Raw genomic sequence first — 14,222 nt, forward strand, 5'->3', positions numbered from 1 at the left:
TGCACACTGGACATCTGGCAGTTAACAAGCAACACACAGGTCCTAGCTTATGTGGTTCTGCAGGTTAGCAAGAAATAGAACCATACAACTGGGAGCACAATATGGTTAGAGTGTTGAAATATTACACCAGTGAAATATAATGGTAGCCCAGAATGGAAGACAAAATCCAGTTCAGGAGGAAGAGGTTTTAAACTAACACAAGGGGATCCCTGGGTGGCGCAGCGGTTTGGCGCCTGCCTTTGGCCCAGGGCGCGATCCTGGAGACCCGGGATCGAATCCCACATCGGGCTCCCGGTGCATGGAGCCTGCTTCTTCCTCCGCCTGTGTCTCTGCCTCTCTCTCTCTCTCTCTGTGACTATCATAAATTAAAAAAAATAAATAAATAAATAAACTAACACAAGAAGGGAGAAAAAAATAAGAGGTCAGTAACACCCAAATGTAATGATCTTACATTGGACCCCTGCTATGGGATGGGCTTTGTTATGTATAATGCTGCATGTGTTGTTTGGTTATCTTAAAATTTTGTTTTGCAAAATAGATTTTTTCCTGCTCTATAAATGGATTTTGTATAGAAAATATTATTTTATTCATTCATTCCACAAATATGAGTCTCCTACTGTTTGCCAAGTGGTGAGCTAAGTTCTCTTATCTATAAGTAGGCAGTGTGCAATTTCAGATAACAATTTTAGGTATTTCTATAAAAGTACATTTCAAAACATATGCATATGGTAAAAGGAAGGGTTTTTTGTGGTTTTTTTTTTTTTTTTTTTTTTTGGTTTAAAGGCTTGAAAATAAAAATAATTATATAAACACATACCTGAAATAGGAAAAGAGCATGAAGAATGTCTTTCCTGTTAACAAAGGCTTGAATACACGCTTCCGGTTTCCATGGCAGCCCGACTAAACAGAAAAATAAGTCATAGAAATGACTTTCTATATCAATGACTTGCTTCCCAAACAGTAGGACCAAGAAGAATCAGTGAGAAATAATGCCTAGTACTGTCCTACTTAGAAAAACTGTTTTTACAATTTATCAGATTTCTTAAGCCAGAAAGAACATTGTTTAAAAAAAAAAAAAGATACAAAATTGAAATTTATGTTTTCATTTTGAAAACATCTGTTTCCAGGTTCTTTGTTCCTTAAAAAAAAAAAATTCATTCAAACATCTGCTAAATAGCACATAAACAATGTGAGTACTCTTCATGTCCCTGTACTTAAAAATGGTTAAAATGGTCAGTTTTATGGTATGTATATTTTATAACAATTTTTTTAAGATTAAAACCAAAAAAGAAAACATAAAAAATCTGCTAAACATACCCTGTTTTTGCTAGGTCTAACTTACTTAGTAAATGTACTCTAAAAATTGCCTAACATCCCTTTAGAAGCAGAAAACTCTTAAAGTATAATGAAAAGGCAACAGGAAGTACAGCTTTTGATACCTCAAAGTCAGTGTCCACATGAGCCCTACAGCTGGCCTCATAGATGTTTTCTGAATGTTTACCCCCACCTCCTGGAGAAAGAGGAGAGAGAGAGACATGAAAAAAGGGAAGGGGGTAAGATAGGGAAAGAATAAGACATTTCACTAACCCTGTTGCTTTATTTCCCAGAACGATTCAATACCTCAAGAAGATTTCACTCCAGAAGTGTACAGAGTTTTCCTGAACAACCTTTGTCCTCGACCTGAAATTGATAATATCTTTTCCGAATTGTAAGAGAACACAACATTTTAACCACTTTTTGTCAGCTTGCAGTGGTGCTTAGGGTGGCTCAGACAAGATTTTGAGCAATTGAGGGTGATGAAAGAACTCTTCGTGCACTGTATATGATAATTATGCTTCTGAGTAATTTGTTGGAGACAATCAACATTCCGATTCCTCAGGTGCAACCACTGCTTTTAATGAGTGGAAGTTTGTTATGATTTGTTGCTGGGTGTTGTTTTAGTATCCTCGGGGGGGCGGGGCTCTGTGTGGTTTAAAGATTAGGGCTAGAATAGAGCATCTTGGCTTTGCGGAGACAGACTCATGATGCATAAAGAACTCTGACCTAGGAATCTGTCAAGTTAACGTCTCACACACGGATTATTGAAATAAGAACTTTGGATTGCTAAAAATCCTCCCAGCTGAAAGTCATTTGCTTTTATTTTAGAAAATATATGGTCATTCCTTTAAAAAAAAAAAAAAAGTGAAGAAAAGAAACAAACCAAAACACCAGGGCAAATGCAGGGCAGTAGCAATTTACCTTTTCTAGTACAGTGAAATCTACATGATGGCAGAAAATCAATCCAAATTTATCAACAAAATAAGGATTTTTTTTTCATGTGGAAGACAGGCCAACAGTGCTAAGAATGACGCTGGATTTACTCGCTTTGTGATGCTCGTTGCTATCAACTATTTATTGAGCATCGCAATATTTCTACCATTGAACTTGTCTTTGGGTTGTCAGCAGAATTGAAATGGGAAGGCTGAATCACACTATGTTTGAAGACTTACAGATTTGTGCTGAAGCAGAACTGTAATGAAAAGAAAAATGTACCTAGGCTGTTTATTTTTTTATGAGTGATAAATACATCTCTAAATGATTAAGTGCAATATGGGAATTTGATGACTAAAGCTTAAGCTTAGTGTCATAATCAAAAAACAACCCATTCTTCTGTGTTCATTTGAGAGTGGTGCATCTTTACACGCAAGATGCAATCTTTTCCTACCGTAGATTTTCTTACTCATCTGGTATAGTTCAAAGGCATTGGGATTTAGTGCAGTGATTGCAAAAGATATTTGCATCCCATAGAATACAGCAATTTTGTTGGAGCAACACCATTTTAAGGGCAAGATAGGAATGTCAGGATAGCATGCACTTACCAGGATTGGCAGGATTTTGTTTCCCTGTAGTTAAATGCAAATATATGAATGAGACTTGGTAGACAAATATTCTAATTTCTGGTTTTTAATTGGTTTTAGTGGTGCCAAAAGCAAACCATACCTTACCGTTGATCAGATGATGGATTTTATCAACCTTAAGCAGCGAGATCCCCGGCTAAATGAAATACTTTACCCACCTTTAAAGCAAGAACAAGTCCAAGTATTGATTGAGAAGTATGAACCCAACAATAGCCTCGCCAAAAAAGGTCAGTCCACGTTGCCCCAACTATAGGGAATCTCTGGTTTCTTATTGTGAATGGGTCACCCTCTGGTAGGTATTGACATCAAGGATTTTGTAGGTCAGTATCCATCATTTATATGCCTGCTTTCCTTTCTGCCTCAAATCACTAGTGGTTCAATTAAACTTCAGCATGTGATTTTGTTGTTACATGTATGTATGCATGTAAACATTTTTTCAAATGTCTAATCATTTGTTTTGTCTTAAATTTACCCAGTGACTGAATGCATATTTCTTAAATAGGAAATTCCCTATCTTAAAGATTGCTTTTTTGAGAGCACCTAGATGGCCCAGTTGATTAAGAATCCAACTCTTGATTTTAGCTCAGGTCATGCTCTCAAGCTCCATGTTGGGTGTGGAGCCTGCTTGAGATTCTCTCTCTGCCTAAAAAAAAAAAAAAGAAAGAAAGAAAGAAAGAAAGAAAGAAAGAAAGAAAGAAAGAAAGAAAAAGAAAAAAATTAAAGGTTACTCTTTTCATTCTGGTTCTAGAACTTCTGTAAAATGACCCACAGCTTTTTCTAAATCTCTAAAACTAAAGAAAATATTTAGTCCACTAGACCCTTACTTTATTCTAGTTTACACTATTGATGAATTTTTCCACTTGGGAAATAGAAAATTTGGCCTATTATATGTAAAAAAAAAAATCAATGTTTGTAGAAAAATATGATCCTAAAAATTGATAACAGAATAATAACTCTAAGTTGCCTGAAGTTATAAAGAAATTTATGTTTTTGATTCTGGAGAAATGAATTGCCAAAATAAGGTAATAATGATTTACTTCCTAGGAGTTTTCAATTATATGTGGCATCACTGTTTCTGATTCGGGTCTTTAGCTTTCTCTTTACCACTAAGACCATATCTCACCTGGACTGAAATATATTCATTGAGAAAAATGTTATGTTATTGTAAACTGCCTAGACATTCCATACAGAGGAAAATAAAGTACAATTAGCCAATTATTTAAAAAAATAAATTGCATGTTACTATGCAGGCAGGTCATAAGTTACAGAAACAGCTCTAACAAGCTCATCATCATTAATAAGTATGGTTATTGTAAAAGTAGATCAAAAAGTCTTTTTTTTTTTTTAGATTTTATTTATTTGTTCTTGAGAGACACACACAGAGAGAGGCAGAGCCACACACAGGCAGAGGGAGAAGCAGGCTCCCTGCAAGGAGTCCAATGTATTTATTCTGGAACTAATCCTCTAAATGAAAAAAAAAAAAAAAAGAAAAAAGAAAGAAAAAGAATCTATAAAGCATAAAAGTAAAATATCACCATTAACTTTATCCTACATGTGTTTAGCTGGGAACTTACAGATGAAATTTTTTGCATTTTGTTCATTTTCTTGGTCAAGCACTTTGCCTTTGTTGTTGTCATCATCCTTATTGTTGCCATGGAGATGAGGTCATTCAAAGGTAACGGGTGACCCAGCCGTGTGTGTTGGCATTACCAGGCCCACCCCCCTAAATCTACTTACACTTGACACCCTTCCATCCCCACCACCACGGATATAGCATTTCTCCTTATCTTTATTTAGGGAATCACTCCTTGCAGATTTCACTGGGGCAGCTTGACAGTTCCTTCTGAACTGCACCAAAAATAACTAACACAGTTATAACAAATCCAACAAGACCTCTAAAAACAGTTAGCCCGTGACACAAAGGAAACAAATAGCTTTTGTGAAACCAGTGAGGCACTTCAGAGCCTAAACTTTGCCCATCCCTCCACTTTTCACATCACAATGGGGATGGTCCATGCCTCAGCTGGTGGATGACGCCTCCATCCATCATACTCTGACCACTTGCAGGCAGTAGAGAAAAATTTGTGACAGATTATATACAAAGAGAAAAATTTGTGACAGATTATTATAATACTTTATAATCCCAGAAGAACCAGTTTTGATTCTTTTTTTTGAGATTTTATTTATTCATGAAAGACACAGAGAGAGAGACAGAGGCAGAAGCAGGCTCCATGCAGGGAACCCAATGCAGGATTCAATCCCAGGACTCCGAGATCACGGAGCCACCCAGGCGTCCCAAACCAGTTTTGATTCTAATGGAAATTGAAATGATATCTCTTAGCATTTGCAAGTTTATTTAGTGCCATTTTATAGATATACTAGGTATGAATTTCCATAATTACAATAGGCACACAAATTTCAGGTATATTTAAAATACCAATTTCATTTATTTTTCCACAACTTAACATAATACTGATGATAAGCCTCCATGTCAGTCCTGATGTGATTTTTTAAATCACAGATTTCATTTCTTAACCCAAAAACTTTGACAGAAAATGAACTTGAGAATCATTTTGTTTGCTGCTTTGGGTCTGTTTTTGTGAACAAAGACACCAGAAAAAAGTGTTTTATTATGTTAACTGTTATTTCATTGTAAAAAGATAACGATTTTGAAATCTTTCTTTGTAGGATTAAGAAATGGCTGGCTTAGACCTCAATTCACTAGTAATTAAAAACTTTTAATTGTTTTTTTATCCAAAGATGAAAATTGATTTATAAATTTGGTTTTACTGTTCACATATGATGTTTGGCTTTAGGATTTTTTCAAAAGCTATTTTTTGAATCTTCTTTATAACATACCTAAAAAAATAAAATCAAATGAAGTACAATTTAAGTAAGTAGTATTGTTTAATTTCAATATGACAACTGGTATGGATGTGCGAGGAAATTAGCTGTAATTCTTTATGTGACTTGCAAAATGTACATTATCATTTTGTAAAGAAGCAAACCAACATTTTGAGGTCAAATGACTTACTAAGATCTCATACCACAATCTCTTTGGAAGAGCAGATTTTTTAACTTTCAGTCAACCAGTTAAAACATTTTGATTAAAAAACACATAAGAAAAGAAGTAGGATATGAATAGGATAAAATAAGTATATTACACTGTAATATGCTTATATTAGTAAGTATACTTAGAATAAATAAGATAGAAGATAGAAAACAGTATATTATAATTTTTTCTGCTACTTTCATTTTGACTAGTTCTCCAAATGTGCAGAAGTATTGGTTATATTGACCCACAAACTCAATTTCAGTTATCTTAAAAAAACACAACCATATTGCCTATATTTATAAAATGCTAAGAATAAGATGCACCCATAATGTCCAAATAGAACAATATAGCTATATTCTCTAATATCAAGAAACTTATTTTTTAAAGTAGGTGTTAAACAAATAAACTACACAAAGTTGATGTATGCTAACGTTCAGTTTTCACAATGCACTTTACATATTTTTTACATAGGACGAAATGTAAAATTAAGTGAAAAGTTTTCAATATGGCCAAATACCCAAATGCTTAAACTGATTGTAGGTTAGTCAACTAAACATAGATATGTGAAATGAAAATCCGGAAGGGTATGATGGACTTTGATACTTTGGGGGCCTGCTGTCATTGGCGGGTTGGCCACACTTCCATCCTGGAATTTCTGTTTCTGAAGATGTATGTATTCATTATAAATAATCACAGGGTTTCTGTGTAGTTTAAGTCCAAATGTGCACATGTGCTCCACAAAGAAAAAGTTTAAATCTTGTTGCAGAAAATACTATTCTCAAGGGATTTTGGTTTATTTTTACAATTGAAAATCGCACATTGCAAAATGCCTTGGTCCGTTATGTTGTTTGCCCTGGAACAAAATGTGTAATGCTAAACCATGCTTAACACAGGAATACACAATGACCCCTGCCTCTTCCAAACCAAAGCATCCTGAATGTCAATTTGAAGACTGATGTCTCCAAAATAGAGTTTGTTTGTTTTAATCACTTACACTTTTTAGAAGGAAGGCGATGAGTAAAATAAACAGGAAAAAGAATAAGTTAATGCCCTAGGTAACAGACTGCAGATTAGATTGAACTATTGTCTGTAAAAGAAGGCCAAAACTAATTTTAAAAAAACCAAACCCAGAGAAAACAGTTGTCTTTTGTATTTTTATTTTTCTGTGAAGAGCAGGTGTTCATGAGTATTTGTTAAGCAAGTGAATTAATATAGCAGATTATGGTATTAGCAGATGTTTCAAGCTTCATTCCTTTATTTTTATCAGTTCTTCCTCTTAAATTTTTATAAGGCGTGCTATACAAAAGCTTCCCGCTTTGTTGCAATTAAATCATCAAAATGAAACTATATCATCTATCTTAGTTTTTTATTAGTTCTCACTGAATTAAGAGTTAAATAGTAGAAATGAACTCAAATACAATAGCAAATTGATTGGGTTTTAGGCAAAGCAAATACAAGTTCAGGTATGGCAAGCAAGCATTTTTGCTTTTAATAGTCCTATGCTAATGATTATGCCAGTAGAAAAAACCCTATTGTGTTTTCAATATGTGTATTTTAAATATTTAGACAATTGAAATATATCTTTATTGTCAATGGCAAGGCACACCCAGAGTGTGAAAGAAGCAGCCCTGGACTTGAGAGTCTTGCAAACTGTAGTATTAGGTGGAAGTCCTTCAGTAGGAAAATGACAGGAACTTAATTCAAAATGAAGCACAGGGATCCCTGGGTGGCGCAGCGGTTTGGCGCCTGCCTTTGGCCCAGGGCGCGATCCTGGAGACCCGGGATCGAATCCCACGTCAGGCTCCCGGTGCATGGAGCCTGCTTCTCCCTCTGCCTGTGTCTCTGCCTCTCTCTCTCTCTCTGTGACTATCATAAATAAAATAAAAAAAAAAAATTAAAAAAAAAACAAAATGAAGCACAGAAAAAATTTGTGGGTACATATGAACAAAATGTCAAGGAGTGTTTTGTGTTGGTCTCAGCTTATCAATAACCAATGTTTTGTTAGACAGACCCTTGTGGTTCTTGTAATTGCAAGATGCCTTTCACCAACAACCATCAAGTAACGGAAAAAAAAATAGATGTTTATTACTTAAAAGACCTGGAAACTACATAGCACACCTGGGCAATACAGCGAGGTCACTTGTAGAGAGAGAAAGGAAGCACACTCACAAGCCTAGGTTCTGTTTTTATCAGGTTTTGAGGGTGCATGCCTAGGGTTTCATGGGCTCACTCTTTATTGGTGAAACATAAAAACATAAGAGGAGGAAGAGAAAAGGCAATTGGCCCAAATGGCCAGCTATTGAAATAAACCAAACTTTCTAATTCAAAGGAGTCTCAATGCAGGGATGCAGCCTGGCTCACTATCTAGCCATGTGGCTGGCAATGGGGTTTATTCAAGATAGGCATCTTTAAAGTGGATGCCTTTTTGAATGGATGCCTCAGCAATCAAAGCTTAAATCAGGCACAACCACTACAAAAAATAAAATTTAAAGCCAAGAACACTGTCAGGGCTTACACTGAAAGATGTTAATGACTGCAGGCATGACTACATCCAGGGGCTCAAATGATGTCATCAAGAATTGTCTTTCTTCATCTCCAATCATTTTCTTGTACTGGGTATAACATACAGGCTTGGGCAGACTCTCCTAAAGTAACAAGAAAGCCACCAGACTTCAATACTGAAATTATTGGTACTCATGTGTCCATCAAAAGTACCAGAAACCTACACCTGGCTTAAGTCATCCAAAGCCATTGCTGATCTAGGATCACTGTGGCCTGAAGAATAGACTGTAATAATTGGACAGATTTAGGTCACATGACTCTCCCTAGAGCCAATGAGGTCCACTACCTAAAGCACATAGTTTGGACTGCAGGTGGCAGGTAAGTGGTTCCCTGCAATTCAGTCCAGATGTGCTTCCCAAAAGGAGCTACAATTGTTGGCAGGCAACTAAAATATCCCACGAAAACTGGGTCATAAATCAACTATTCATCCCCACTGTTTACTTCACCTTAGGAGGCCATTTAACCTCTTTGACCCATCGCACCCTCTTGTTCTCTCATTTTTTGAAAAAAATAAATAATTCCCTGAGAGAGTTGCTGGGAAAATTAAGTAAGTTATTCATGATAGGAAGGTTGCATATATTTATTTTTGCCTACAGAACACTAATGAAAAGTGGTCCTTGGTATTTATGCCAAATTATTTCAAACCATTTATGGATCTGGAAGTGTGATTCACAGTATTGGGCAGAGGCATTCCTGAATGTTGCTGTATCTTGGCTAACAGGCTTATGAACTTATGGCAATTAATAAATTAGAATCCTTTGATGATGAAAACAACACAATAAAACATGGAAAGTCTTATCTGTGCACAAATGTTCATTTCTGACTCAATCAGTCATTTATAAATATTTTTATTAAAATGGAATTACAATTTAAAATATGAAGATTTACACTGGAATCTTACTACTTAGTTTGTCACTTAATTTTCCCTGTAGGTTTTTTTTTTCCCCCTGTAGGTTTTTAAAAATCATTGTTTTCCCAGCACCATTTCTCCTTAGTAGGTAGAAATTATAAAGAAAAAAAATGATTATTTTTATTGATGTCAACTGCTTATCCTTGAGAGACCAAACATGCCATAATTAAAGGAAAAGGAAGGGTGTTAATGGCTAAGCCAGTTAACCTCAGGGAAAAGGAATTGACTTGCTTGAACTTCAGGTCCCTCATCTGTAAATGGGAGGATACAAACACTAGCAGACCTAAATGCTCTTCCCAAGTCCCTTGGAACTCATTGTTCCAACACAGTCAACAGCTCCATTATATTTCTCCAAGACTTTCCCTCAGCCCAGCTGCAGCCAGCCTACAAGTGGAGGGCCATCCTGGAAGGAGTAGCTCATCTCTCTTGCCCGTTGTGTGCAACAGTCCTGATGCATGACTTCCCAGAATTCCCCAGTGGGATTGAGCCCTTATTGCCCATAACTATAACTTGCTCCATAATGTTCCCTTTACTAGACCACCTTTCCTTCCTTTCTCAGTTCTGGACTCCTCTACTGTTATTTCCTGGGGTTGCCTCCTAAACCAGTTATTTGCACTCCAATCTTTATCTCAAAACCTACTTTTAGAAGAGCCCAAACCAAGATAAGCACTTTTCATAAGCAGCTCTAGCAGAATCAGAAGTCAGCATTAAGTGAAAAAAAAAAACATGGAAAGTGCCCATGGCTCATCCCTTCCAACCTTTCACATAAATGTCTTTGTTGCTACCATTCACAAAGGCATGGCCAGTGCCCTCAAGTCATTGGGCTCTCCTGCCTACGAGAGACCTAGCCATTTAGCCCAAACTCTCAAATGGTAGAAAAGGCAGGATGTGGCAACAGTGAGACTGGGACCATATTTTCTGTACCCCAGTGCGGAGTCCTTCCTCCTACCCAAGACTCCCACTTGGAGTTCTCCATCAGGACTTACTGAGAAAAGAGATACAAATCAACTATTGAGAAGTTAGCAGTTGGCATCCACAGAAACCATTTTCAGACTTGTCCTTGACATAACCTACTTTTATTTGTGTTTGTTTCTGCTAACAAAGTCTCACAAGGAAGGCCAATGTGTAGGAAAAAAACCTTTCAAAGCATTCTTTTGAAGACAGGGGGATCCTGGCTAGCCAGGCTCCCCCTCCACCTCATCCTCTGCAGGCACTTATGCCAAAACCCCAAGAGATTCAGGATGTTCAGTTTAAAAACCACTCATCTAGAGGAAATATTGACTGGTTTAAAGATCTGCCTCAAAATGAGACGGCATCCATTTAAATTTTTTTTATATAGATTACCTGTGTAGCAGGGCAAGAAAGAAAAGAACTGAAATGAATGTACAAAGTCAACTCAAACGAGATAGATTGTCTTCCCCAAAGACGAAGACAGATGCAAACTGGAGGACGTAGCCAGTTCTTTTCATGCCTTAATTATGTTACTACACTGGGAAAGTGGCTGAAAAGCCACTCTAGTATTTTATTAAGATCCCATCTAAACTCCACCTATTGACTTTCTAGCCCCTGTGGAAGGTCACAGAAGAATGACATTATCATCTGTGAGTGTATTCCAAGCTCCTCTTTACTTCCATATGTTCATAGACTTCTCTGTATTTCAGATTGGCTAAAATGAAAAAAAAAAAGTTTAAAGATAGCCATTATGAATCCATTGTTCATTAGATGACTTGGTAACTTGTTTCCCTTTCCCTTCCTTGGATTGCATTTCCTCTTTTCCCAGGAAACAGAGGCTTGAGGAGAGGTAAAGTTCTGGCCCAGGATGCCTGGGGTTTTTATTTTGTTTGTTTGTTTGTTTGTTTGTTTTTTGCCTCCAGACTTCTTTCAGTGACCTCTGACAGTTCTAGCCAGAAAGTCACAGCCATGTTCATTCACAGCTGAAGTGGCCTTTTTAAAGAAAACAACCAGACAGGAAAAATATAAAGAGCCAAATTCCAATGCGAGTTCCAAAGTGTGGAGAAATGAGCTTCGGAGCCTAATCTACCCCAGACTGCTGAGTTTTGCTAAAATCACTTTCCCTCAGCCAGGGAAGCCTTCCTTCCCCAGGTGTTTGCCATTTCATGTGAGAGCTGTTGGGACAAAGCAGACAGTGGCTACTTTCCCTACATGTAACCTCCCATCAGAACATAGCATTAGGGATGCCTGGGTGGCTCAGCAGTTGAGCGTCTGCCTTTGGCTCAAGGCATGATCCCATCACGCCTGGGATCGAGTCCTACGTCAGGCTCCCTACATGGAGCTTGCTTCTCCCTCTGCTTGTGTTGTGTCTCTGTCTCTCTCATGAATAAATAAATAAAATCTTACTGTCCTGGAGAAAGGCCACAAAGTCACACACATTTGGCCGGCCCCCAACATCTGCATTACTCATAGTCTACCATTGTTAATAGTTGATCTTGCACCAAATTAGGTGGGAGAGAAACAGATAAAAAAAACAAAGTGAACCAAATCCATGGAAAACAAACCGTGTGGACAAAAAACCCAGATGAGGTGAGATGTGGACCATTTACCCTAATTCTTACCAGCTGAGAAATGTGCCACAGCAATAGGTGAAATAATGTCAGGAAGCTGAGCATGACCAATAATTTCATTAATTCATTATAGAGATTCTCAGAACTCTGTTCATTCTGAATCACTGTGATCTCTAGGACTCCAGTGTGAAAGCAAAACAGAGTAGAGATAATATTATTTTAAGATGAAGCTTTAACTGAGCATGATTGACAAAATCAACCTTCTCACCTATCACTCTCTTTTACATGCAGAAAATAAGCCAAAGATGCTTCTTATTAATGTCTCTGTTTTTCTTCATTTGGGTTCTCCCAGGAGCAACTCTGAGAAAATTCAAGTACAAAGAGTTCGAGAGGTGATCCAGTAAAAAGAATAAAGAAGGGAAGGCAGCTAATAAGGTTGTAAAACAAACGAATTATCCATGTGCATAACCGGAGCTCAGTCCAGGGGTGAACTCTAAAAGCTAGTATAGAACACACACCTGAGTTTCCCACCCATAGTCACTGTGGATGCTCTTAATAAGTGTTAATCCTTAGACACTTCCAACCTGCTCCACATATCAAAGGAGAACTCCTCCAAGGTACCTGATGCTCATTGAAATCTTTTCTTTATTCTAACACATACTTGATGTAATTGCATGGACATTTTATTTTAACAAACATATATTGCCCACCTGGCTTAAGAACTTGACAAAGAAGTGGAACAAAATACAGACAAAGTCTCTCTTAAGGAGACTATAATTTGGAGAGGAGATGATATATACAAAGAACTATAATAGGTAGAATGTAATATACCTCCATTCATTCAGCCAATATCTGTTAAGTGTCATTTGTGTGCTGGGGAAGCTTGGAAGGAAGGGGAAGTTTTATTTATTAAGGTTCTAGAGAGTGTTAGGAATTGATCTAAGAAGGGAAGGCTTTCGAAGAGGAAAGTGACATTCGAGCTGTATTTCAGGAATGCTGAGACATTTAAAGCGCTAAGAGATAATATCCTCTAAATAGCTCATCAGAAAGCATTAGTGAGCACACCTTCTGGGCCTGCCTTTATTCTAGACACTGGAAGAGATATAAATGAAGGGAGGGTTTGGTCCTTGTCCTTAGAAAGCCAATGTTGAGCCTAACCATGGAACATAACATTCTGGTTGAGAATCTAGAACATTTTGCCTCCTTTGTCTTATGGTCAGGAACCATTGTGAAACGTCTCCTCTGATAGAGCAAAATGACAATCCACTAATAAAATGTAACAAACTGTTCCCAAACCTCGGAGAACCTCTAACCCTTAACAATAAATCAGTACTTACACACATGGGGCGTAAAGACACCAAGCCTGTGTTAAAGAGCTCAAGGTTCTAGGATAAAGAATATACATATACAGGGACACCTGGGTGGCTCAGTGGTTAAGTGTCTGCCTTCGGCTCAGGGTGTGATCCTGGAGTCCCAGGATCGAGTCCCACATTGGGCTCCCTGCATGGAGCCTGCTTCTCCCTCTGCCTGTGTCTCTGCCTCTTTCATGAATAAAATAAATAAAATCTTTTTTAAAAAAAAAAAGGAATATACATACAATTAACCCTTGAACAACATGAGTTTGAACTGTCCACTTGTTCATAGATTTTTTTTCAATAAATACAGTACAGTTCTGTAAAATAAACTAGCAAAACCCCAAACAAACAAAGAGATCAAGATTCTAATATAGATTCTGTCCTTACCTAGCCACAGCATTTAAAAGGACTGTGTCATTTCATTGGGTCAAAGCTTGTTTATCTATCATGTTAAATAATACAACTTTGTCTTACCTACCAAGCAGACGGTGAGGAGTAAATAAACTCGCAGATGGGAGAACATTCTGATAAAGGGAAAGTGTTAAATCAAAGTTAGGTGTTATCATTAAGAACTTTCACACAAACCACACATCAACAAGTTCAACCTAGGGCAAGGGGAAACTTCAGTGACTAGAAAGCCATGACAGCTGGATGAGAGGTTCATCTGCAGAGGAGCATGTAGTCATTTAGTGGGCATCATCACATAATATTGTGAACTTGTATTTGTCCATACTTATGGTAATAGAACCAGATTTGCAATGGAGATGGAATAGAAGTCTGTAATACTGACTCCAGGGTTAAAAAATAAACATAATATAAACTGGCCAAGTTCCTACACTCTACAAAAGCACAGTTAGTTGGCAGGTGTCATAGGAAAGTTTGTGCCCAAGCAAAGGTACTTGGAAAGAGGACAATTAATAG

General features: G+C 37.2%; 1 protein-coding gene across 2 annotated transcripts in view; it reads left to right on the top strand.

The window, feature by feature from the left end:
* Positions 1 to 14,222, top strand: part of PLCB1 (phospholipase C beta 1) — a 679,067-nt gene that overhangs the window by 459,999 nt on the left and 204,846 nt on the right. For both annotated transcript variants that reach the window (XM_041732275.1, XM_041732276.1), the window contains exons 8-9: positions 1,608 to 1,708; positions 2,958 to 3,124. In XM_041732275.1, the coding sequence (XP_041588209.1) occupies positions 1,608 to 1,708; positions 2,958 to 3,124 (268 nt within the window). The remainder of the gene's footprint in view (positions 1 to 1,607; positions 1,709 to 2,957; positions 3,125 to 14,222) is intronic.

Source organism: Vulpes lagopus, chromosome 18 (assembly GCF_018345385.1).
Source record: "Vulpes lagopus strain Blue_001 chromosome 18, ASM1834538v1, whole genome shotgun sequence".
NCBI classification, from domain to species: Eukaryota; Metazoa; Chordata; class Mammalia; order Carnivora; family Canidae; genus Vulpes; species Vulpes lagopus.